Source organism: Acanthochromis polyacanthus, chromosome 12 (genome assembly GCF_021347895.1).
Source record: "Acanthochromis polyacanthus isolate Apoly-LR-REF ecotype Palm Island chromosome 12, KAUST_Apoly_ChrSc, whole genome shotgun sequence".
Classification (NCBI taxonomy): Eukaryota; Metazoa; Chordata; class Actinopteri; family Pomacentridae; genus Acanthochromis; species Acanthochromis polyacanthus.
Genome location: NC_067124.1, coordinates 33,552,523 through 33,579,791, shown reverse-complemented (window position 1 = coordinate 33,579,791; position 27,269 = coordinate 33,552,523). Strand labels below are relative to the sequence as shown.

The 27,269-nt window shown below is 40.4% G+C and overlaps 1 protein-coding gene across 1 annotated transcript; it reads right to left on the bottom strand.

The window, feature by feature from the left end:
* Positions 1-1,861: 1,861 nt before the first annotated feature.
* LOC110951451 (rap guanine nucleotide exchange factor 5-like) lies at positions 1,862-26,092 on the bottom strand. Its single transcript, XM_022194525.2, has 18 exons — positions 25,626-26,092; positions 18,359-18,501; positions 17,578-17,678; positions 13,811-13,889; positions 13,385-13,529; positions 13,199-13,296; positions 9,717-9,747; positions 9,442-9,520; positions 8,966-9,115; positions 8,507-8,604; positions 7,357-7,479; positions 7,039-7,217; positions 6,759-6,849; positions 6,607-6,657; positions 6,254-6,341; positions 6,052-6,116; positions 5,878-5,932; positions 1,862-4,852 (listed from the first exon to the last, which is right to left on the bottom strand). The coding sequence occupies exons 1-18, from the start codon at positions 25,803-25,805 to the stop codon at positions 4,734-4,736; spliced, it is 1,875 nt and encodes a 624-aa protein (XP_022050217.1). The 5' UTR covers positions 25,806-26,092; the 3' UTR covers positions 1,862-4,733.
* Positions 26,093-27,269: the final 1,177 nt, after the last annotated feature.

Here is a 27,269-nt window from a genome sequence, read left to right as displayed (position 1 = left end):
AGGTTTCTTCAGGCTGGAAATGACATACAGTCAGAAATTCTGTTGGAGATGTCAGTGATAAATTTGACATATTTTAGTGTTGTTGCTTTTTTTCCCCCCTTACATTTCTACTAAAATGGTGGTATCTGTTTTATCAGTAAGGACTTGCAAAACCTTTATTTTGCTTCACATGCTTTGAAGTTGAAGGCTTCCTCTCCATCACTGTGCTCTTCAGTTCCTCCACAGTTTCTGGATGGATTCAGGTTTGGGCTTGCCGTTCCAACATCTTCTCATTGCTTTCTCTTCAGTACTTTGGCTCTTTGTTTTGCTTCATTGGATGGTCAGTTTTTCTGCAGACTGTCTGACGTTATTCACCCACACTCTTCATGCAGTCCTCTTTTCCCATGATGCCATTTACTTTATCAAGCTGATTGGCTACATTGGTTAAAAAAAACACCTCCTGACCGTGTGAATGGTATCTTGAGGTTAAATGCTTCTTTCTGTATTCGCATAACTCCATTTTCATCTCGTGTGATCACAGAACTGCTCACCAAAAGCTTTCTTCTTTTGCCTTCTTACGGCACATTTTTTGTTTTTTTTCTTAGGTTTTTTTTACATTGTAGAACTCCTTGTACGTCATAAATCTGCTTTAAACTGTGTCCACTAGCGCTTGAAAACACTTGTTGTTCACTGCCTTGTGAGCAGCAACTCTCTCCTCGTGATGGACACTAATAGCAACCTCACTAAGCTCTTTGGTTTCGCCACAACTTGCAAATGACTAAAACTGACTTGAGAATTATCAAATCAGCTGTCAGTTCATGGTGTATTTTACCATGACAATTTGGGGTTGTATAGATTATACATTTTCTCAAAAAATCTGAGACGATTTCAAACAATGTGAATAATTTTAGATATGCCATCTTTCAGTAAAAATGTTTTAAAACCTGTAAATAGTTAGCATGTCTAATTAACATCTCTAACACAATGATCAGCTGTCTTTTATCACTTATTTTTATCATTTCCTACTTAGAAGAAGTGTATTTATCAAATAAAAATTAGCTATAAATCCAAATTTGGCATGGGTATGAGTAATTTGGGGTTTAACTGTAGATTAAAGATTAAGCCACAAGAGGGCGTCATGTCAAAAATGAGCTGTGTGCCTTACTCTGTTTGTGTACGGAATATGTATGTCCATCACACAGAAACATACCCAGTCAAAGCACAATTAATGCTGAAAAAAAAATGTGCATTTGGTAACTACAATTTAATTCCGGATCCCTGAAGCCCCTAAGCCCTCTGTCAGTTCAATTTATAATCTGATTTAGTTGCGCTTACACTATTAACATACACATGTTGCTAAGAAAATACCCAAACAATAATTTGACATAGAGGTGTTGCGGGTCTTGAGCCTGGGGGGCATTTTCCTGCTTTGCCCAGTTGATAATCCTGCCAAGTACATTGTTATCATCATTTGAAAGAAATACACGTGTTTTAAATTACTGCCAACTCTAATTGCTGGCACTAAATGCATAAAAGCGAGAAAGCTTAATATGCTTGGTGCCAGTCTGTGCCTCTCTGTATTCCTTTTGTATGAGCTTTTAGTTGTGCACATGTTGAGCTTATTAAATTCGCACTTTTCTGCATTCAACACCTTCCCTTCTTATTCCACTGACCCAATGTTCTTTGTAGATTTCTATATATACATTTTATTATGATCTGACTGAGTCATGTCTGTTTGATTCTTCGTTGATGTAAAAAACAACAGTTCATGAGAAGTTAATGACAATATATTAGAGGAACTTTTGTGTTTATGTGAAATTCTAGCACCATTTGTCTTTTTAATAACACCACCTCATACTTATCTATCATAATAACCAGCTCATGATGATGAAAAATATTTTATTGCATGCACAGTTGACACTGGTGGTCAGTCCATGGTTCGACATATCATGCAGACCAGCCAAAACGGTGCGTACAAAAAAAAAGTTAAACTGAAACAAGTATTTATAGAGCAAATAAATAATTCTGAAGGAAATAAATATCCATATCCTGAATTTCAACATATATACACAGTATAAATGGAATCAACTGTACATTGTTGATGATAAAAGTTCAAAGAAGATCATGACTGTGAGCTTTAAATTACAAAATAGGCACAAAAAAAGTTAAAAATATAATGCAATTTTCCATCTACAACATTTCACAATGCCTTTTTAAATTAGCCTATCTCAATCTGCCGATAACTTAACCTTAACAATAGTGTTACTACACACTGCACAGGAGCAAATGGCTTCTATTTTTCTTCATCTGTCTCTACTGGTTTTTATCCAGAAGGTGCTGTAGTTTTTGATTTAGCTATTGCTCTTAACTAACATGGACATTTAACCCGAAAAACATAATAAAACTTACCCATTTATCAAGATAAAAGTGACCGGTTGTGTTTTTAAATGCTAATTTCTCTGAGTACCACAAGCTAAAATCATCTTGACGGTTAACCAGAAAAATTACAAGAAAAACAAGATGTTTTCTGTTAAAATGTGAACTCTGAAGACCAAATACAGTGATGTAACAGTATAGGTGCTTCTTCATTAGCTGATTGTCCACAGCTCGACTACATAGATGGAGATCCTTTGAAAAGGGGAGCAATTAGCATCAATTTGAATGGCTCTTTTTATGAGATTTGGCACTGACATACATAATTATAGCTCACACGCTATTAAAATACAGTCGACCATATATTCTCCTCTAGTGTCCTGCGCTAATACACGCTGTATGCCTCATCTAATACACTGCACTTTATGGTTATGTAATAAAAATACTGTATGGTAAGAGAGTTCTGCAATGAAAAAATACACAAGGAAAATATATGAAAATGTTGAACATTTAACAATCATTTCCACTATTTCTGTCATCTTGATTTCAGTAAGACATCAGCTTGTTGTTGTTGTTGTGCATACGGTGTACTGATTCCCTTCAGGAGTCTGACATCTGGCAAAGAGAACATGCGGATTGTGTCGAGAACACCGGAGTGTGTGTGTGGAGGATTTTCTTAGCCGGAGTTCTTCTTTGGTAAAATCTGATGAAGCAGCCAGATCTGTAAACACTGTTTGAAAAAGATGTGTCACAAGCCAATCTGTATTTTATGATCTGATGGGACCTAATGAGTAGGAATTAATCACACGTACTATATTTGTTTTCTACAGTGTTCGATTAGATGGAAGCTCTTCACTTGCAGGCTGCTGATTCTCCACCAAGGGGAGCATTTTACTGTTGTGTGTCACAGTTAGATCAGCTCTGTATTTGCCAACATCTGCCATCTGTAGGATGAAAAAGGAACAACAGCAGAAGCAGTTTTGGACCCACAGATTTAGGCGTGTTGATAAATGTCTGCTGCGGTTGTAGCAGTTAAACTTGTGGCACTGTGGTTCGACTATATTGGCTGGAACTGCCTTCAGGTGCATATTCATGGATCTATGCAAACATGTATGCATTTATCCTTTTGCCGTTCATTCCTGTCCCTGCTGAAAGGAGTGTCTGCAGCAGAGGAGGCTGCATTTCCATTATCACAGTTGAAGGACCACATTTCTAGGGCCCTTGTTTTTCATTTACATGTTTTTGGGCTGAAAACATAGCAACTACTTGTTTACTCTAAGGGGAGCTGACTTTTCTAGCACAAAGACATTAAAACAAACTAACTACGGACAGTTTGGGATGGAATACACCTTTAAAAGCATAACTTGTTTGTCAGAAATCAATATTTGGGTTGAGTACACCTTTGAAACTATATTTACGGTGAGAGAAATTGGTATTTTGTGTGGAATAAACCTTTTAAAACCAAAACTTGTTCATTAGAAACTGTGATTTTGGTGGAATTAAACTATAAATACTTGCACAGAAAGTAGTATTTTGGAGGGAGTAAACCCTTTAAACCACAACTTCTTTGTTAGAAAGTGCTATTTTGGTTAGCTTTTCAACTATATTTTCGTGGTCAGAAAGTAGTATTTAGTGTGGAATAAGCCTTTCAAAGCATAACTTGTTTGTTAGAAAGTAATATTTGGGTTGAGTAAACCTTTAAAACTATATTTCCGTGGTCACAAAGTAGCATTTTGAATGGAATAAACCTAGAAAACCATAACTCATTCATTAGAAAGTAGAATTGAGTTGGTTAAACCTTTAAAACTGTAAATTCTAGGCGAGAACGTCGCGTTTTGGGTGTTGTAAACAATTAAAACTATCAGTTGCACACTGTAGCAATCGTCCCCTTCAGTTGGTGGCGCTATTGCAACAAACAAAGTCCCTAAAATTGTACTTTTACAATTGTAATCCTGAAACTGTAGCCTCCTCTGCTCCAGACACAAATTATTGGTTTTGGATATTCAGACTAATGCATATTGATAAACGGCTGCAGCTCAAAACTGCTGCTCTTGCTGCACCGTAAGTTGGAGTTAAACCTCTGGCACTGCAGTCGGGTGGTATTGGCTGCGACTGCTTTTCGGTGCTTCGGATGAGCGACGCTGTTGTGGATCTCTGCAAACATTCATGCATTTAACCGAAGACGTGTCTTTTCCTGCTTGCCTCTGGTGGTGAGTGTCTCCTGATTGCACGGCTCCCTCCTGCGGTCGGCCAAGATCATGCAGAGTTCCTGTGATTGCTGACTGAGTCCTGAGAGATAGAAAGATGCGACAGCGACAGGTTGTTCCTTGGCGATCCGACGTAGCAGCTGACACAGTGGGAAGAACAGTGAGAGCTGTTCTCTAAGCACGAGGCTCCAGCCTGTGTGACAGTTCGAACAGAGTCTGCTGATTGTCGATGATGTGAAGGGAGTCGATGTAGGCTCGCACGTCTGAGCTGCTCTTCTGGGGGATTGCATTTCCTGGAGGAAGAATGAAAACTTATCAGCATCCACAATATCTCCTCTGCCTACAGAAGAAAGATTTAGTGAATATTTAGGATTGATTTAAGTGAGCCTTGGTGAAAAAGACTGTAATGCTTGCAGAAATGTTTCTTCTACATATTATATAATAGATTCAATAGAAACTGAACTGGAACTGGAGTTACATGCAGTCAGTCTGACTTTTCTTGCTTTTACAGAACATTTTCTCTGTGGCAGATACACTTTAACATCACAACCACCCCATTCTACCACATACAAGCAAGCGGATCTCTGTAATGACCGCTTTAAAAATGCATGTTTTTATACGTAAATAGGAAATCTGTCCATGTTTTTATTAGTTTGTTTGTATGATTTAGGTTCAGCAGTGGATTTAGTTAAAAGTGATGCATAGAATCTTAGAAACTGTACGGATAAAACCTACTTTAAAGAGCTCTGGAAAAACGATCTACAAAATGCAGAACAATGCAAAACTGACTCAGAAACTGCAATTAAAAGAGCAAAACTAAAAGCTGGATAGATCACAGCAAATATACTTTTGACATGTATGTCATTTAAGTTGTAATTGTAATTACCTTGGGATCATAGTTAACAATTTAAAAGTCATAACTTAAGCAACTGTGTCAGATATTTAATCAAATGAGGATTACATGCAATCTTTATTATACTGTATATAAGTTTTCAGGTACTTCTACATGGCAGTCTTGCCTGCACAAGCAAATGATAAGAGTGAGTGACCAAAAAAATGACAATTTGCTGAAACTTGCTGCTAGTCCTAAAAAAATTGTCTGGTTCTGCCTCTTGGACTAAGAGGGAACATTGCAAAAAGTAAAATAAAATCATGAATTCAATTGATTATATTCACAGATTTGGTTAATTTCCTTGTAAAAGAGTCATACTGATGCTTGTTCAAGTGGCATAAAATTACTGTAAGTAGACCAGAAGTCCAAAAATAACCCTGGTAGTCTCACACCATGAAATGAGTGATGAGTGATCTAAATACAAACCCATGGGATCTTTCTGACACTGTCGGATGAGCCGCGCCATTTCTGCTATCATGTGCTGCGAAGAAAGACAAGCTTCATTAGACATAGCATTTCAAAGTCAGCACAACGTAACGTTTTCTGTGCAGAAGATGACAACGCTATGAAAAAAAAAAAAAAAGAAATGCAGGAACCTACCAGCTTTTCAAAATTGACCAGGTTATCATGAAACGTCTTGTTGCCCTCGTGAATGAATGTAATGTCTGCAAGAGAGAAACACTGTGTTCGCCAACAGGTATTTGAGGTAGAATGTTGCTTCTACATGAGGAATCCCCCTAATAGAGAGATCTCACAGTGCTCTGCTCACAGAGTCGTGCGAGTGACAGAATAACAAGCGCACCTTTTAGTAGCAGAGGAAGAAAGGGAATCTTTGGAGCCTTCATCTTCTTGAAGGAGTCCCTGTAGGCCTTGTGGTTCAGCGAGGGATCCTGTGAAGACATTTTCAAAATGAATGAGTGTAATCCTCAGGGGGCGAGCGTGTTTGTCTGTGCATGCATGCCTTGTTGGAGCTGAATTATGGCAAAATTAGAGACTAATCATCATCTAAAGCCCCTGATGTTTCGCCTGGTGTTGAGTCACACACACTCAGGCTATGGTTTGTATTTGCGGTTATATTGCTTTATGTGATATAGAGAACACACGTGCTGTTTATTGTGTATAGTTTACACAGTGTTTTTCATTAGATGCACTTACTGTAACTGTCTCCAGCTCTGAAAACAGCTTTTTGAATTTCCCAGGTATTTTCTGCAGAGACAATAAAAGGAATTTTTTTTTTCCAGCTACAGATATTAAAGGCAGCAATGATGGAAAACATTTCCAGTAAGGTAATAAAAAGGACATCCCACCTCCCATGTCTGACTGAGGCGGCCAACAGCTGCAGCGTTCAGGCCCATTATAATGGCAAAGAAGCAGTTGAGGTTCCTCTGAGCCTTACAGCTATAAAAGATCAATGGAACACACGATTCAGTTACTTCCCGGGGCACGGCTCAACAGCGCAGAAGGAGATGCAGTTTATTGATTTGCCACTGTAGGGGGCAGCATTCCCATAGAAATCTAAACCCGTCAGATTACAGCTGACTGAGTGCAGACTTTTTGAGGAACCAGTGTGTGGTTGAAGCTACTCACTGTGCAGCGATCTTGATGAACTTCTTGATGAGTTGGACTCTTTTGCAGAGCGTCGAGCACAGCAGCACCTCAGTCACCACCCACAGCTGGACTTCATTGCAGCGTTGCAGCAGCAGCTCTAAAGCCATCGTGTGGTTACTGGTGACATGGCGGTTGAAGGTGAAGTAGACCAGTTCTTGCTGTAAAAGAGCAACATACATGCAGGAGTTAAGCAGAACAGGGAGTTTGATCATAACCGCATCATGTTTGTTGTGTTTTTAAATCATTTGGACCTTGAAAATAGACAGAGCAAAACGGTGTTTAAGCTGCGAGACACACCTCGTGCATCGAGTCGAAAATTGTCCGATCGAAGTCGGTGAGAGCGACAGCAACATCCCATGTGTTTAAACTCAGCATGCGAGCTGTTCTCTGTTGCAGCTCTGAGTTGTCTGTGAATGGGTTCTGTAAGGGGAAAACAAACCAAAAAACATAGTTAAACCATGACATTACAAGTGCTGTTCATATATTTATCTTTCCTGTTGACATTATGTCACACCAAAGACTTCAGCTTCATTTTTAATAGGATTTCCACCAAGAACCTGCTGTCTACTGACGACAGTTTCAAAAGTACAGATTTAGAGTTCTGGGGTTTCTAGCCTCCAGTCCTGTTGACTTGCACACTTGCTTTTAGCGTTATTCATTTTCAAACTCAATTTCTGGCTTGACCTACTTACTCCAATATTTTAAAAAAAATAAAATAAATAAAAATAATGGAAACTATCTCAGAAACTACAGTAATTTTCCATAGTTTAAATACATTTCCTAGTTATTTTAAATAAAATCATGTGTATGTACATGTTAAAAACAAGGTCATTTCCTACAGTGTTAGACGATGTGTAATGCAATATGTGTATAGTGTTAAACTTGAATTTAATGGTTTGAACTGTTAAATAAAGCTTAAATATTCACAAGATTACAAGAAGTGTCCAAAAAAAATCTTTAAAAAGTGTAATTTTTTTTTCACTGTTGCAGGTTTTTAATGTTATTTTAAATTGGACATGTAAATTCATGATCTACTTTCATAATTGTATAGCATGTTTGTCCATTTCCAAAATATGGTGGGGGGTGGGAGATCTGCAGAATTACAATGAAAAATGTAGTAAAATTACACATTGTTTTACAGTGTAGTGTATTTTTACAGCGCTGGCCTCAAAGAACGACACATTCTAATGAATCGTGTAGAGTTATCTAAGACATTTTTAGCCATTAGGGGATTATGTTCATGAAAAAAAACACACAAAATATGTAACATAGATACACTGAGATGCGTTTAAAGAGGTGTAATTAATCAACAGAGCAAGGCTTTAAGTGTAATCTAGGCTGGATAAACGCATGTGTGCATTTCAGGTGACCTACTGTATATTAGAAGACACTTTCTGCGTAGGATTGAAAGTGAAATTTAGGTGGCACAGTCCAAATATATTCCTACCAGAACTTCACCGAGATCCTTCCTGCAGACATGCAGTCGCCCCACCGACCGTAAAGAATTGGAGAAAACTCTGTCCTGAGGCTGCAGGAGGAGTCTACCTGCAGGGAGGAAAACATATCACCAACAGCAAAATGCCATTAAAAATCTGTCAGGCAGCATGTCAGCAGCTATCAGTGGTTAGAGATAAGGCTCTCTGTGCCAGGCTCCACTCTGAGGTAGCCGGTCACTTCAGTCACTGATAACGGATACCGACTTCATATTACTGGAGCGTAAATGCTTTTTCCTTTTAACTGGGGAGACATTTAGACAGTGTTGTTAAGATTCTGCACATGTTTCTTAGTCCGTCACACAATAACCAGCAATACTATTGTTTACCATCTTCAGAAGAGCAACAGCCTACAGTTTGGGGTGTTTGGTAGCAGCTATGAGCTCAAGGCGGTTAGTTAAAATGATATTTACCTCCAGGATACGTGATGGCCACAAGCACCAGTTCCCCGTGGGGGACATCCATCTGTGCAGCCACTGCCTGCACCAGCTCCTGGGCCACTACCCCAGCATGGACCCTCATACTTAGGTATGAATCCATGGTGATGTACACCTGGCACAGCACTGGCAGACGGCAAAAAAACAACAGTTTCAGTCAGAAGGAATGATTACAGCTCATCAACCTTTAATCAAGAGTCGAGTTTATGACGGGTCAAATCATGTGTTGCCATTTTTTTTTCAATAAATTTGAGCAAATATGCCCTTAAAAGAAGCACAAGCTGATTCGAGTGAGATCGCACATCAGGAATTTGCATTTTCCAAACATCTCATTCATTCCCTGGAAAGCCTCCCATTGTTCTCCTGTTCAGACTGAACGTCTCCCTTGGCTTTCTTTGGAAACGGCGTATGATGGGAGGAATGTGTGAAGAACGACACGTTTTACGACTTACCTTCCTTGGTCTCCCTCTGTGTGCTTCTGGACTGCAGCCCGTTCTCTTTCAGGCTCAATTGGTGGAAAAGCGCTTTGCTCTAAGAGAAGGGAAATGCATGGATTTTGACACGCAGTCATGAGAACACTGAACATTTCAGCTGAAACAAAGAACAGGAAACGTGAGTACAATAGTCTCAAGACCCGAGAAGTCGCAAAGGACGGCGGGGTCTGTTTGGGAGAATCCTTTATGTCTTAGTGTTCTAGAGAAAGCAAACAAGATTCTTCCTTTCTTACCTTTCTTTGAGGGGAATATTCATCCACCGTACTGGAAAATAAAAGAAGAATATCAAATCAATAAAGTGCATGAAAAGAGTAATTGTATTTTATCCTAAAAAACTGATCTGTTAGTTTTCCTGAGGCTGCAGCTGCACTAAATCAAATTCCCCCTACTTTGAGTCTATAATCAAGTTTAAGTGAATGTTTATAGTATATACTCCTCTGCTGGGTTCAGTCCATTATTTAAGCTCAGTGTCAAGGAGAGATTAGAGTGCTTTGCAGATTTTTAGACCCTCCAATGTGAACCCTTCATTTAATCACCCTATTCTCAACGGTTAGTCCTGGCTAGCAAGATGGATAGCCCCGTGTCCATTATCATCCCTCAGCTTTTACTGGGCTCTGCATCACAATAGGCATGTTGGCACAAAGCCTGCCCTAAGGGATCTCCTCTCACAGGCCGGCGGCAATCGTCCTCTAATGAAAAACCTGATTCCCACTGCCATGTCAAAACACAGAGTGTGATCTAACTCGCTCTTTTACGCCTAAAACCCCCCACAATTATTCAGTTATTCAGCCACACGATGATGGAGTTTTATTCCTAGGTGTTCAGAATCATATTCCTTGAGCTTCTTGGGGCAGATGGAAGTGGACGGGAGGCTTCTTTCTATAAAAAACTGACACCTTTTTTTTACTCGGTAGCAGATTGCCACAAAGCAGTCAACCTTGTCCTCCCCTGGGGTGGGACTGATTGTGGAAAGCTCATAAATAGAAGAGTGTGTCAGTTAGTTCCACCCACACGAAGTTCACTGCTTTACGGGAGTGGATAGAAGCTGGATAGAAGCATGAATAAGGCAGAGGCAGGTTGAGTTATCTGCACTGGTTTCTAATGGGCAGCAGGTTGGAGCTTCCCCCCAGGGGAGAAGATCTGATTGGAGGGATGAGGGAGGGGAAGAGGGGAACACGGGTGTGGCAATGTGTCTGGTGACTCAGGGCTGTTTACTCTGTAACGTCGAAAAGGAATGCGATGCTTATGTCATGTTATTTAACCAGAATTGTAGCTAAACAAAATTTGCACTTTTACAGTGAGAAAACAACACTGAAATTCAGTGAGATGTTCGAATTTTACATGTATATTTCATGGATAAATTGTGAACATATTTTTTGTTTTGTACAAGAAATATTGTTCTATACAGGCACAGATTGTTAAAAGGTTATAACTTATAAGAGATCCTTTCTCTTCCCATGCATGCAAAAGTTATTTATGAGACATAAGTATGCAATTACAAAAGACTTTAATAGCTGATACACAGAACTAGATTACTACAAGAATAATCTTGACTTATACTACTTAAGTTAGTTTTGCTGCATTTAATAGTTAATTTAAATCTGGTATTCTGCCTGTATTACCTGTTTTTTGCATGAGCATGCTCAGAAAAAATGACTTTCTTTGTTTGACTTTTAGTGTGATTTATTGGTGCAACATATAAGTTTGTGCAGCCTTGTGTGGAAGTGAGTATGTTGTATGTGTACCATATGTGCCCATATGCATGCATGCCTGTATATTACCACACACATCTATACTCATATAATTACACGTATACATATTTAATAATTATTATGTAGCTTTCAGAACATGCAGAGAAGTAGAAAGCCCCGTTATGTGACCACAGGTGCACATTAATTTAATACAAATAAACATAAAGACACTGCACATTTTAGTCTCTTACTGCACATTAGCATTCAGGGTGGCAATAACAAGATTCTTATTGAGGTTATAAACTTGGCACAACAGCTGAAAGATAATTGTTAGTAGCATCACATTGTTGGAGCTACATTTTGTACTCATTTTCTCTCTACATACAGAAACACGTATGTGCATGTATGTGTGATGGAAAAACCTCAAGTTAGCTCAGTGTATTGGTCTCATGCCAGTGGTTTATTTGTCCAAAACTGAAAATCTGGACATCTTGCTATGGAAGGATTCTGCATAAAAGCGCAGGCAGATTTCTACATCTTTATGCAGATGACACTGTGCTATACTGGGACACTGAATCAGGCTCTTTGTCAGTTGCAGCTGGCATGATTTAAAGCTGGTTTTCAACACTGAATAAACAAAACTGATAGTGTGTTTAATACACAATGCAGTCCACTAAGCAATCCCTGCTATAACTCTTTTGAATGCTCTGCTGTCAAGTGTGTACCCCAGTATAAAAATCTAGGAAATGTTTTGTTTTTGCTTTTTTAGGATTCATTTTTGCCTATTTTTTAAGGCCAAAAAGAAGCTTGTTGCTGCCACCTTCATGTCTGTGCTTGATTATGGCAACATCGTGCACACCTTCCTCCAGTGCTTGCGTGCCTTGAAACTACAGAGCACTGAGGATTATTATAAATCTTCCAACTTCCACTCACCATTGATTTCTATGTGCTTACGTTGGATGGTCTGGCTTGTGTATGTGTACACTCAATCATATACACGTTCGTATTTATACAGCTATTCTTAGTTTGCTTCCTTCATATACGGGTCTATATCAGCCAAGAAAGTACAGGAAGCTGTTGTCTTCACTGCCAGGATTTATTCCTTCTCTCTGTTCCCATATGCCAGGGGAAACTCTGTTTCATTATGCTGCTCCTGTTGGTTGGAATCAGTTGCGAAATTGCCTGAATCTTTAGAAGATGATGTCTTTAAATGAAATCAAAGCAACTTTAGGAGACTTAGAAGCAGATGAATTTTGATGTACACAGTATTAATGAATGCATTTGGCCCTGTTTGATCATTGTTATTGACTTGTGACATGTAGTTTTGCAGTTTTATGAAACTGCAATGCATTCTTGATCTTTATGTGAAACAAATTAAAACCGTTTTATATCGGTGTGTCTTCTCTTGTAATTTATGCTGCTGCCTGTCTTGGCCAAGGCATTTTTATGAAATAGATTCTTAATCTAAAGAGACCTTTTTCCTTTTTTTCCCTTCATTTTCGATTCAGTTTAGGAACAACATTGCATAATATCTTGACGACTGAATAAGTCTGAAGCCACACTGATGTGAATCACTGTGTTTTTATACACAGATGCGCGATTATGCACATGTGTTTGGTACCAATCACAGTCAGCTGGCTTGAAATAGAGTCCAGTAAACAAGTGGTGGATCAAAAAGTACGCTATGCACGCTTTCTGTTGTCTATTCTTGGAATCCACACATGGCAAGTGACGTGCAACATCTCTGCCAGCTGAATTTCCTCCGTTTTTTCATCTGATTGAAGACAAGGAACTCGGTGACCTTCATATTTCTGAGCATAACATCCCCAGGACACTGCAATTACTTGTCGCTATCTGAATGGATTCATTGATGAGAATCTAAAGAAAGACACCAAGCAGAGAAGAAGCTCTGTCTTTGTATTCAGAGATCAGCGAGTGTCTCTGCTTCCTTTCAGACCTCCAACAGTCATACTGGATGCTGTACACACCCAGATATGAGCAGTGCCTTGAATTTGGTCACTTACTGTCTGCGGTGCAGCTGGTAGAGCTTCTGCAGCTCCCCCACATCCTTCTCCAGGGCTGGGTGTTCGTAGGAATCCTCCAACACGTAACGATACAAAGTCTGGAAGGAAATGTCAATTTTCATTTCTCGAGTATTAACCTCACCCCCACCAGTTTCCACCCTTTTCCGTGTTCCCAGCGTTTCCTACCTTCATGAAGAGTTTGACGTGCTCGTCTTCTCTCAGGAAGTCTTTGCAGAGAGACATCCACTGCGACACCAGGTGCAGGAGTTTTTGTTTCCTCTCCAGAGCCTCTTTCCGGTCCTCTTTGCCTCTGTGCCGCTTGGTGCAATAGGTGGGACTCGGTTAAGGCTTCGGCAACAGAAGGATGGGTGGGAAACTGTATATTTGTTGGCATCAAACACAGCACACAATCCGACACGAATAGAGCGGGGCTATGTGTTGATTTAGGGATAGGTGGCAAGGTGGATAAACACGGCTGAGTGAAGAGGAGCAGCTCTGAGTCAATAAAGCAGGCACGCTTTTGTGTAAAACATCTATTTCTGCTGCAGAATTCACAAAAAGATGGTTTTTATGTGTAGTCATTTCTATAGATTAGCTTGTGTTGAAGGATATTGGCCCAGTAGAGCTTGACATAAATCACTGGTCGACATGAACACTGGGTAGGTTAGCAGAAAGTCATCAAGCAGTGTATCTGCAAAGAGAAATGCATTATTCATAGTGGGCATAAAACTGTGCATTTTCAAGTAATAAAACTTAAAAAGCAACGCTCCGAGGAGGGGAAGCTCTTGTAGACCGGGCCTGATTAGGTTCACTCTGTTCTACAGGATGCTGAAGGGCAGGTACACTTGTGACCTTCACGACTGCATGATTAATGTCTGCTGAGCTGCTCATACAGTAGAGCTCCACTTCTAATTGAGATGGGTTCCATATTTCAGATTGCACCTTAATAACACAGCAAGGAGAGCTCGTTCTTTACTGTCAAATAGCAGTTAGCCCACACATTTGGGAGGCAAACACAATGTGAAGCATATTGTTCAGTGAAGACCCTCCGGCTGCGTTTTGCTCCAAGAAGTTCAAACAAGCCCTTACTGGCATTATACTGGCATTATCTTCACTTTCACACATTCGCCGCCGCAGCCTGTATCAGCGGCGATAAGCCAGTAATGTTAATGTGTCAGGTGACTCTCTGACCTGTGATGAAGTCTGTGTTTTCATTCTTATTATCTCGCTCACAGAAAAGCGATCTGATACTGCTTAGCCATCATCCAAATGTGCACTTTCTGCCACTGTATCCTTCCTTCTGTGATTCATTCCCAAGGTTACGCATGGAAATTTGCTGCTGTGAAAGGATTGAATCAACCTGGTCAAGCAGATCACCAATAGCATCATCACTGCGCATTCAGCATTGAATTTTCAAGGTTTTTCATGATAAAAGAAAAAAGATTAAGGCTGACTCCTTCAAAAAATCACATGCAAATCTCTCTCTCACAGGGATATTTGATTAAAATATGAGCAGTTATTCATCTGGCATTGCTCTCAAAGTGTAATTCAAAAAATGTCACAGGAAAAAAAAAAATCAGAAGGCATAAAAAGAAAGAGAAGGACACTAACTCCCAGACATAATGCCCAGCCACAAGCGAAAAGCTTTACAAATCCTATTAGGGCCAACCTCCTCTCAACCCCTCTGTAAGTGTGCCTCAGACCCAGGATTGTAAATTCTCCCCTTTAATTTCACACTGCCTTCCCCGGGCCTTTGTGTGCGTTCTGGTCCACAGGACTCCCTGACATCATTATGTTAATCCGTGCAGAGCAGCTGTGGATGCATCACTCATTGCTTATGAGAGCTTCCACACTCACGCAGCTTCCATAAAGAATACAGTAACACACCTCAACACCAAGCCGGTAAACAACACAGGAGGGACCACCAACCCGCCCACGTACTCTACTCTACCTGCACACACATTCACTGTGCGCCGCTGCGTATTTACTCCAAGCTATTCTACTGAACCACTTTCTCATGAGCTCACATTCTCCCCAGGCTTTACAGTTTCCAAGTTTTTTGAAGTTGGGAAAACAGAATAAATATTTAATATTAAGACCTCAAGTCTAAAGTTTTTCTGGTAACACTGCAAAAAAAAAAGAAGAAGAAGGGGGCTGCCCTGCTGGATAAGGATTTACCACAAACAATTTTGCACTGAATGTGTTTGTTTCACAACCCGAAGACATTTATTCATGAATTCTGCTTCGTAAATAAAGTTTAACACTTTGTTGGGCTGTTTTATCAAGACTTTCAGTTGCCATCCATGTAGCTGGATTAGAGAAGTGAATGTAGGGTGTTGAAGAATCCAAAATACATCACACAAACGTCTGCATTCATGCACACAAACCAAAGCAAATTTCTTTTCGGAGGAGTTACAGAATTGATTGGCTGACCTAACTTGCTACTGTTCACCGTGAAATCAATCAACTTGTCAATCAACCTGCCAACCCCTTAAGCATTTCAGTAAGCACTTGTAAAACTGATCAATGCAGCCTTTGAAACAAGCATGTCAGTGCGTCGCTTACTTACTCGCTCACCAGAAGCCATCATCGTTTCGCATTTAGAGAGCTTGAATTTTATGTTTCTTCCACTTAATGGGGTGTTTTTGTGACTATAAATGAGCATCAACATCTCTCCACATGGTGCGCCGCTAAAAGAGCTGAAACATCCTCTCATTAGGAACACAAATGTTCCATTCCATGTTTTTCAGAGCTGGCAGTGTGCGGCGTGCGAGCTGTGCAGAGCAGGAATCAATAGCTGCGCTCAGAAATTGGGCACAGGAAAGACAGGCAATGCTGAACACTTGTGAATGCAACCCACAATGCTAAGGAAAGGCTAGCACATCCACACAGCACAGGCTGCTGCAGTGGTTCACATTTGCTTCTCCTCAAACGTGCCCGTGGCGATTTTTCAGAAAAGTGCCATCTCTTGCAGGAAGACAGAAAGTCTCATCTGCATCCTTAATGTTGAACAAATATGGGAGCAAGTGCTGACATAATGAAATAAAATTGGATTTTCTAATGTGCTGTGCTGTATGTAAGTCACAAACACATCAATAATGTGCTACAAGCATCAGTCATGTCGCCGCACAGTTTTTCTGAGCCGTCCCTGAGAGACGCACCAGGATGCTGGATGCTCAGATAAATCTCTTTTTGATGAAATCAAGGATCTCATGCTATCATGCTTCTGTTCGGCTGAACCTCCAAGGACAGCAGTGCTACAGTAAAAGCAGCTTCAAGCTGAGAGAGACCCAAGGTCAGCAGGAGTCAGACTATTGAACGTTACTGAGTGCAGATAAATTGCTGCTCAGGGCCCGTCGTCCTAAGGTCTCCGGCTCTTTGACCCTGGGACATCGCTCAGCATCGGGCTCCGGTCCACTGTTCCCTATGGAGGATTAACTTCACTACACTCATTTCAAGATGTACTGATGAGGGGTGAGTTATCATCAGTGCATTGCCCTTCTGAGCCCAACAAAACTTTTTTTATGGCAAATACACTTACTGGAAGTATGATTGGACTAATCACCGTCATGTTTTCATCTACAATGACATTAAATTCCTAAATATTGCAGTTAAAATAGCTGATTCAACATAAAATATAACTCTCCTGTGCATGTAAAATGCCCCGTCTTGCCCCCCTGAGAGCATATTTGGATCAATTTAATTTACTTCCACTTCAGAATGAGTAATGATCTCTGCTATGTGGCTTGTCTGCCTCCATCCTGATGAGAGATCGTCTGTGACCACCTCCACCTCCCTGGAAACAACATAAAATCTGCATCTCCTTTCTTTTGCTGCTTGTTTCCACTTTCTCTCCCTGCATTGTTCCTCCTTTTCTTTTTTCCCCTCCCCTCTCCTGTGCTCCCAGTCATCATTTCTCATCGAGCTATCTTTCCAGCTCCGGCAACAGAGCGTCTCCTCTGCCTTGGCAACAGTGTCACATTATCTAGTACCTGCTGGGATGAGAGGAAATGTGTTGATTTGTCGTCGCTGCGAGGCTGGACTGCATGTCAGACGGCACGATACAGCATCGCTCAAAGGACGGGAGCAGCGTTTATGACTGTCAAAGGCTTTTAAATGAACAGATTCAAACTTAATAGCTTTCATGGCACATGATTAGCTCTGTGTTATTGCCCAGAGGGGGCTTCTGTCCCAGCTCATCTGCTGGAGAGATGGATGGGGAGAGGATAAAGTTCTTTTCTCTTGCTGTCTATCTTTCACAAGCAGAGAAAAACGTTAGTGGAGCTCCACCTTAAGATTGCTGCAGTCATAAAGTTAAATATTGTGTCATTTTAGGACAAGGAGGAGGAGAATTCATGACATTTAAGTTGCTTACTGACCTGACTCTTTGCCCTGCATCATCCCGCGGTCCTCATCCAGCGTCAGGTCACTCAGCAGGTGCTCCAGGATCTTCTCAGGGGTCCCCGATACGACCACGTACCTGTCAGACACAACAGAGTCAGTGGACGAGTCCTCCTCAATAGAAGACAGAGAGCGGCTGCTGCTCCACTCCTCCTCTCCCTCCGTCCCCTCGTCATCTATGTAGCGAAAGTAGGGGACGTCAAAGGTGGGCACCGTCGCCGGTTCTGCCCGGCTGGTGCCGTCGCTGCTGCTCCCCTCGGAGCCCTCCTCGTCCTCCTCGTCCTCCTCCTGCTCCACCAAGGCGGCGTGCAGCAGCCTGCCCTCCTCCTGCCGCAGGTTGGGGGCCTGCGGCCGAGATCCCATCCTTGCAGAGTCCCCGTGCCCTTACGCCGGCAACGTTGCCGTGGTTACTGCTGCATGACCCCTTTACCCATCTGTCCATCCAGCCATCCACCTGCAGCTGCTTCAGTCCTGCTGCTGCTGCTGTCTGTCCCTCCACTGAGGTCTCCCGGTCCGCTCACTGTCAGATGACTTGAATGGAAAACCTGCCAGCTGTTCCTCACAGTCCCATGCTGCTCACTTGTATGTATTTAATGCATGTGAGGGGAGCTGTGATGCAATCGCTGAGTGTGTGTGATCCGCAGAGACAGGAGAAGGAGAGTGATGAGAGAGTGGGAGAGTGCTGAGGGAGATAGTGAGAGAGAGAGAAAGGGGAGGGAATCTGATGGGGAGGGGGGGAGAAAGAGTGGAGAGGCTTACCTCCTGCTCCTCGCCTCCTCTCTCCCCCCTCCTCCCCTCGCCGACGCAGAGAGGGCTGGCTGCTGTGACGACACTCTCTGGAGGACCAGCACATCGTGGCCCCTCTCCCTCAGACACAAGCGGACTGCCTCGTCACTCTGGGGCTGGAGAGAGAATCACACCGGTGGGGGGGGAGGAGAGATAGAGAGAGACACAGAGTGTTATCACCAAGGAGATTCCCCCCTGTACTTTCTCCCACTCACACAAATCACTGCTGATTTCCATCATAATGCTCTGTCAACGCCACAGCACTGTAAATGAAAGAGAATTTCCATACATCATTATTCAGTCCTTATCTTCAGAGCCCATTCATGGGATTAACATAAAAGTCTCACATATTTTAATTACTGATTTCTGTGCAGGGCCTATTAAATTGCGGGTGGTGTCTGGGGGCGGTGTGTTTTTAAGCTGCGCTACGGTTAAACCGAGCACAGTAACAATGAATTTAGGAGTTCAGAGTTCAGCTGACTTCGGTGCACACTGAATTTCCTCATCGAATGACCACCACGAGGTGCTATTAGGGAGAAATTGGTGACTGCTAGCTTTCAGTTTCGCTTCATCTCTCTTTGTTTTTTTGTTTTTTTGCTTAGTCACACAGTAACAGCCTCACCCAATCACCACATTACAAATTAAAACATCAGTAAAAGATAATAAAAGCGCCACTGAAATATCTTGTTGTTGCACACTGAAAAAAATAGCTTTAATGATTTTTTAAAAAGAATTTACTGTTATTTTACAGCTTTTCCCCACCAGCTTTGTTAAATATCTAATAATATCTAGTAAAATCACTGAAAAAATATGTCACACATGAACAAATGTTCAAATCTAAAAATGGTATTTTTACTAATATTTTTTTCTTTTACAATGTGTGACTGAAATCCCACAGTTTAACTGTGTTTTAGTCTGCTAAAAATGTAATTAATTTACAGATATTTCCCATTTTTACAGATTTCGAATGTTACAGTGTTCCACTTTTTTATTTTTTTTACCTTTGCTGTCAGGATTTTACCAATGATTAATTATTGTGTACTATTTTTCAGTTTTCCTTCATCTCTTTTTGTCACACAACACCAGTGTCACCCAATCACCACAATACAAATCAAAACCTCAGTAAAATACAGTAAAGGTGCTACACAAGGATTCTGATTTCTCACACTATAAAAAATGCTTCAAACTGTATATTGTGTACAGTGTAACTGTACAAAAATGTGGTTATGTTGCAAATTTTTTTTTCCAGATTTTTTTTGTAAAATCAAAGAAAAAAGTACTATTTTACGTATTAATTACAATAAATAGGCAATAACTGCAATGTTTGTAATTTCACAATGTGAGACTGTAAAATCACAGTTTTTCTGTATTTACATCAGCTACAAACATAAATTTACAGATATTTGCCAGTATTATCACAATTTTTACATTTTTTGAATGTTACAGCATTCTACCATTTAAAATAAATTGTAAATTATTGCCTGCTGTCTTTTAATTTTGCTTCATCTCTCTCTTTTTTTATTTAGTCAAATCATCGTCAAAGACAGTAAAAGTACCACACGGGGATTTTCTTTTCTCACACTGTAAAACAAAAGAATGTTTCAAACTGTATATTTTTAAAAAATGACTGTTATTTTCCAGACTTTTCCTTTTTGTTAAATAATTGATAATATCGTGTCAAATTACAGAAAAAAATATTGATTTCTATATTGATTGAAAAATAGGCCAAAACTGTGACGTCCACATCACAAAAATCAATAGTTTTACAAATATGTGTTCTTTTACGGCGTGTGACACCATTTTGATGTATTTAAATCAGCTGAAACTATAATTAATTTACAGATATCTGCCATTATTTTCAACATTTTTTCAGTTTTTGAATGTTATTTTATTCCGCCATTGCTTTTCCCAACCCTTGCTGGCAGATTTTCACCATTTTTTCGCAACATTTTTTCTTAAACTTTTTACTTTTAATGTCAGTGTGCAGAATTTCAGTGTTTAACAAATAGAAGAGTACCAGAATTTAATTTTCAAGTTAAATGCATATTGTAATAAGTGTGCATACAGGCTATACATTCAAATATTTTTTAAGCATCTAAAATTGAACTTTTTTAAGCCTGCATATTAAACAAATGTAGATTGCTGCGTTGTCTATGAAGCATAATAATATCTGGTGGCAGCTTGACAACGGAGGGTCTGGATCAGTGATATTGGTCTTAATGAGGAGTTCACTGTATGCTGCACGCATCCTGCATCAGTAACCCCCTTCCCTTTACCCCTCCTCCCACCTCTCCTCACCCATCAGTCAATGCAACACAAGCCTCTGTTCATGCAATTAGCCGGGCAGACTGGCTGGAAGTGGTTGCAGTTTGCTGCCCTAATTGCCTTTTGGAGAGAGGCATCCTGGGTCGTCCAGTTAAGCATGACTTCCTGGCACATTAACGCTCACCAGTGGTCTGTATATGGACAAACAGGCATGCTATGGATACACAAATTAATGTATTTACATGGCACACATGCGTTATCTAGCATAACAAAGATGCACAACTGCGTCCATCTGAAGCTGGGCAACATTTGCAGCTTTTATCTTGCGCAATTAAGCAGGAGAGATGTTTTCCCACCCCTTAGAAACCTATTAACTGCAATATTTGCTCCCGGTTTCTTTGGTGCGGTGATTCATGCCTCCAAGCAACATTTAGATGTCTGTTGAAATCCAGTGACATCATATTAATTCATTCCTTCCACATCCTCACAGTCACGTGAACATACACAGAAAAAGAAAAGTCTGTATTATCCAACCGCAGAACTTAGAGTATGACGGGAATGTAGCAGCATGACGAAAAGAAAAGAGCTGGAAAATTCCCAAAGAGATAAAGCTGCTCTGATTCGTGCTGGTGTTTCTGCTTTGCATGCTGTGCTTGTCTGCTTTGAGCGTCATCAAAGTCATGAATAGGGCTGCAGTGATCAATCAGTTACTTAACTATTAACTGAATCATCGGCTATTTAGGTAGTTAGAGGATTTTTAAGGAAAAACATGTTAAATTGATCTGATTCCAGCTCACAATTAAATATTTATTGGTTCTGTTCCTCCACTATAACAGAAAACTGAACATCTCTGGCTTGTGGACAAAGCAGGACGTTTGAGGACACCTTACTGTACGTTGTTGACTATTTTCTGACATTTTATGGAGAATTAATAGAATTTTTCTAAAGGACAAGCAAAAATGTCTGTCATTATCAGTACATGACGAATGCTTTGTGTTTTGAACGTCACCAAAGTCATAAATAGAGCTGCAGCAATAAATCGATTAATTGTTCATTTATCAACTATTAAATTAATCATGAACTAGATTGTTGAGTTTTTTTTTAAACAAGTCCAAATTTTCTGATTCCATCTTCTTAAAACTGAATATTTACTGGTTTTGTTACACCTCTTTGGCAGAAAACTGAACATCTTAGGGGTCAAGACAAACCAGAACATTTGAAGGCATCATTTTGGACATTTTTCATCATTTTTTGACATTTTAAAGACCAAACAATTAATAGATTAATCTGGAAAATAATCGTTAGTTGGAGCCTTAGTCATACCAGAACGCCAAGTGTGACAGTAAGTTGACTTCCTGATTTTACTTAACCGAACATCTCAGTGTATCGCTAATGGGTCAAATGGCAAACAAACCTTTCCTCACAATGAATTATTGATCCTGTCTCAGCTGTTGCAGGCTGCTGCTCAGCGTGCTCTGGGCCTTGTGGTAACCAGTGTCCCAACACAGAAAACAATCAGACCACTAGAGTGGATGACCTTAATGAGACAGAGCCGCACAGTTCAGACTTTAGCCTCCAGCTGACCTCGACTTGGAGTTACTTAAATCCTCCCCAGCATCTACACCGTCAGCATAAGAGCAAGTTATCGAGCCCGTGCACAAAGTCACGTCCCACCAAAAGCTTCACCGTCTCTTTTAGGGGATGCATTCTGCTGTCTGGAGGGACATTTTCCTCCTGCATGCTTTTATGCTCTGGCACGCATGGTATGAAACACTTAAAGAGACCTGGAAGATGTCAGACCTGACAGGGTGCAGGATTGTCTTAATTCCTCACAAGCAGGAGACGAATAATTTGCACATCAGTGCTGTTTTAAAAGAAGCCTTTGATGCATTTCATCTCCTCTAACAGTGAAATTCTTGTTTACTGTGTTTACCTCTGATTATATGCAGTACATGAGAGTGCATGCATGTTATATAAAACATTTGCATATAGGCTTTCTTGTGCCTCCTGTGATGTTTAATAGTGTAGCAGGGGATAGAAGCTGTGTGCTGTAAATAGATACGCTGAGCAAATGAATAAGCTGTTTAAATAATGTTATATAAGGTGTAAGAACACAACAGATGTGCAACTACTCCTAAAGAATCGAAAGCAACTGTGAAGTAATCCAAATTGCTATGTTTAGAACTTAATTTAGAGTAAAATTAGATATGGGTAGCCTATGAACTATCAAGCAAGATTAAAATAAACTGCATAACATTTATGATCTGCACCACAAACTCTCACACACTTCAGCAGATATGCCGTATATTAAGCACCCCTGTTTCCAGCTGCTGGGATTTAACTGATTTCTAAGCTCTTTGATGTCTGAGCTTAGATATCATCTATAAGTTATATGTAATAAAGTATGTGCATTGTAGCATCCCTGGCTTACTTTAAAACATCCTATAATCGAGAAATACTCCGTAGATAATCTCACGTGATATTCATGTGTCTGAATTAAGTCGAGTATCAACTATGGAAGGTCACCATTTGTGGCCATTATCGCTGGGATTATAAGTGATAGACACATGTGCTACTGTGTACTCATGTTTTTTAACATTCAGAACATGAGAAGCTCGGCATACGTATGGGTATGTCACCAAAACAACACAACGAAAATAGAGCATTGTGTTGTGCAGCTCTAACATTCAGACACACAGGCAGTGGCTCAGTGTAGGTGACAGGTTGTTTCTGAATACCAACACAGATAAGGAGACTTGTGGTGGAGAAAAGGTCAGAGAAGTGACGTTCGGGAATCCACCCAGCAGCCGTACAATGTCTTGGCATGGTGGTCTGGCCAGCTTGCGTCAACTTTTCCTGCGATTGTTTCACGGTTCAGCGCACAGACACAGCTGGCAGGAAGGGAGAAGCAGAGCCCACCAAAGGGTTGGCCAATCAGGCGGCACCTACGCAGCTTATAAGCAGGTGATGTAATGTTTGTTGTTTTTTTTTAAATGGAGGTTCAAGTGAATGTGAAGTACGTGTAGCAGTGTTTTCAGTAATGACCGATGAAGGTGGGACTGCTTGAGTGAGTGCAAAATCACTTAACAACAAATTAGCACAAATTGTATGTCCTTACAGTGATTGCATGATTTCTAGGCTGAACAGAAGGGCATCTGCTTTGATATAAATTACAAACTAACAGTTTAGATTTACTATGTTAAAGATAATAGGAGCTCAATGCAACAAAAACATTTAAACCTCTCATTACTGACTTCCATATCTTTCTTTTTGCCCCAGAGTAGTTTATTTTTGATGACAGACTTAATTCTCCTCGGCATGGAAGATTCTAGTGTAGCACAAAGTAATCAAGTGATACTCAGTTCTTATTACCAGTGGATTTTTTCAGCTGAGGAATAGTGCCACTCTACATTTCTTCTTCATTATATTGGATTCAAGTCAGGCCAGATCGGAGCTTTCACGTTTTCCACTTTTTAGAAATTCTTGTGTGATTTTGGCTATTTTTTTTTTTGATCAGTATTGTTTCTTTTGCACACATGCAGCCCCATACCATCAAACTCCAACCTCTGTGCTTCACTGTCAGGACGATGCATTCAGTGGCAGGTTCACACCAAACATGCCGAAACCCCTCTGAGCACAAAACGCGTATTTTCATGTGACCGAAGAATGCTCTCCCAGGTTTCTTTTTATGTACTTTAGCAAAGTGTCATATTGTAGTTCTGGGTGTTGTTCTTGGATGCCATCCATGGACATTCACATTATGAACTGTCCTTCACACTGTCTGAGCTGTCACAGCAACTCTGATTTCCTCTGCTAACTGCTGTGCCAAGTCTGAAGCATCTGCCCGTCTGTTTAATAGAGCTACACTGCAAAAATAGTGCGCTGTTCGTGGCGTCATTTTAGCAGGACGACCACTGTTTTTCTGATTAGTGGCACTGGGACTCATTCCATACAAGCTAATTGCTGCTGCAACTGTGTTTCCACTGAGTTTTACTTGGTTACTGATATGCCTGTATCCTGTTACATCCTAACGAAGACTCACAATCATACGTTTTAGTTCCATGATGCAGACCTGCAGATCTGTGTCCGCGAACTGGTATTCACAAGTCATTTTTTAACCATGTTCATGCAGATAGGCTGCTTAGAAATCACAGGTGTGCTCTATTTGGTTTCAGTGATCACAGGTTGTCTAAATTGCGTGTCAGTGGCAGGTGTGTTTACTTTTGTTGGCTTAAGCTTCTACTTTAGGACCTGTATTTTTTAATACAGTGTTTGTTTTAAACTGAGAGCTGACTCAGTTTTGAATCATTTGACTTTTAGGCAGTATTGCACAGACATGTACTCACTTCTGTTGGGTATTGTAAACATGATCCCATACTGATTTAACAGTAAAAATGTGTTAAATTTCTGCAATGTAGGTAGCTGCACCTGTAAATACACCTAGATGATGCTAAATTCAGCAAATACCGTGCCTTTGCAAGGGTAATTTATTATGAATAGTATACTTAGATCTCTTTTGCAGTAGTCTAGACACTGTTTAGTTGCATATAATGAAGAAACATTCTCTAATCTGCACATAATCTAAACGATAACACTGATCTCCACTGAGAGCAGACATAATGGAATGTATAGAAGCCAATAAAAACAGACTGCAAATTAACATCAGTTTGATTAATGGAACACTGCAGGTAGTGTGAGGAAGGATGGTTAGGTGCAATGCTTGCAAAACAAGAGAGTACAGCCGCAAGTGACTGCAACGAAATATTCAAGGAGAAACATGAAGAGGGTTCATAACTACAGAAAGATGATATCTGATAAGCACCTTGTCTGATATTTTCACTGTAACAAAGCCAAAGATAAGTATTCTGTGAAGAGTGCACCATTTCACACTATAGCTGCATTTCTGTGTTACTGCATTTGCATGTTTAGTTGTGAGAAAAGTTCAGTTGGCAGCAGTGCACGTTGTGTATCTCACCTCACTCGTCTTCTCTGGACCTTTGCTGTGGTTTTGCAGGAAGCGGCATCCATCCTTGGCCAGTCTCTGGACCATCTCCAGCCTGGACAGGTCCTCCTTGTCATGCAGGATGCACTTGCTGCCCGGCTGCAGCGCAGGCGGCACAGAGAACATGTACCTGAGACCACAGTCCCACGACATTGCCAGCTGACAAACAACTGGCTTTCGACCAGGTAAGATAGCAAGTTACACAACTCTTAAAAAAGCAGTGAAAGGTGGTGAGCAGCTCAAAAATGAGTGAGTGTGATTCTATATATGCTCTCCAGGTGAGTTAGTGAGTTTTCTGTCTGTGCAGCCAAAGTCAGAATCCCAGTTGCTGTGCGCCTTAGTCAGCTTTGTAGCAGACGAGCACGCACAGAAAAGATTTCATCAGTCGTTGGACTCCAGGTGTCTGTCTGTGTGAGAGTTGGCTGCACTGAGTGTGAATGAGAGAGTCCCTCATTCTACGTCCTTCTTGTTGCCTTTTCACCACCGGGGAGGGGAGCGAGTCGGGAACACGGTGGGCTCAGGAAACATCTGGTGAGCCAGACAGACCCAAAAAGGAAATTTCAAAATCTCCCGAAAGCAGGAGAGAGCGGAGATTCAGGATTGGGCAGGGTGCTTCACACTAGAAGGTCAAACTCTTGTTAGGGTGGAGATGTAGATATTACGTGTGTGCTGGTTTATTAGGAAAACAATACTTAAGTGTTTCAGTCAGAATGAGCACAATACAATAAACCACTGACACCTATAAAGGCAAGCAGAAGCTACTGATCTGTTATAGTAAATTATCCAGCATAGTCATCACCTACTAATGAGAGAAAGAAGAGCCAGTCCATTTTAGATGCATGTGTAATTGTGCTGTGTGGAGCATTTGCTTGTTGTTTGGAGGAGCAAGCAGGATTATAAGAACTATGAACAGTCTTTTTGTAACATGTAGGGCAGAAACTGGTTTGTCTTGAGAAATAAAATTAATCAGAACTAATCTGACAAGGTTAAATTGATAAAATTTTTAAAAAGTCCAGAAATTGAGTGGTTCATGCATTTCAAATATGAGAAATTCCATATTTCTCAGTTATATATTTTGCCTTGAAAATGGATTACAAACAATCAATCTGAAGACTTTATAGTTATTATGAGGGGCTTAATTTACTATTTTCTGTCATTTGTATCATTTAACACTAAATGATTTCTTGATTTAGGGCTTAGATTTCTGATAAATTTGTGAGGAATTCTCAGTTAATCAAGTCACCGTGACTCATAAAATGTCAGAGTGGAACACCAAATCAGCATTGATGATAAACAAAAAGCTTAGTTATTTGTAAAATCAACTGTTAAAAAGTTTATGATAAGACTAAACAAATCCTCCTATTGGAGAATATGAAAGCAGCATGGGCTGGATGTTTATCAATGATTGGTTGATCATCAAAATAGTTGCTGATTAGTTTTTGGTCAACTGTTTTGTTTTTTGTTTTTGTATATTTCAGCATGAAATTGATTAGCTGTACATTTATTAAACAGAATAGCACACAACAACAAGAAAGAAAAATCAATAATAGTTTTAGTTGCACCTCTAATGCCAGCTATTTTTACCACTAAGCTACAGTAAAGCCTTTTAAAGTTCCC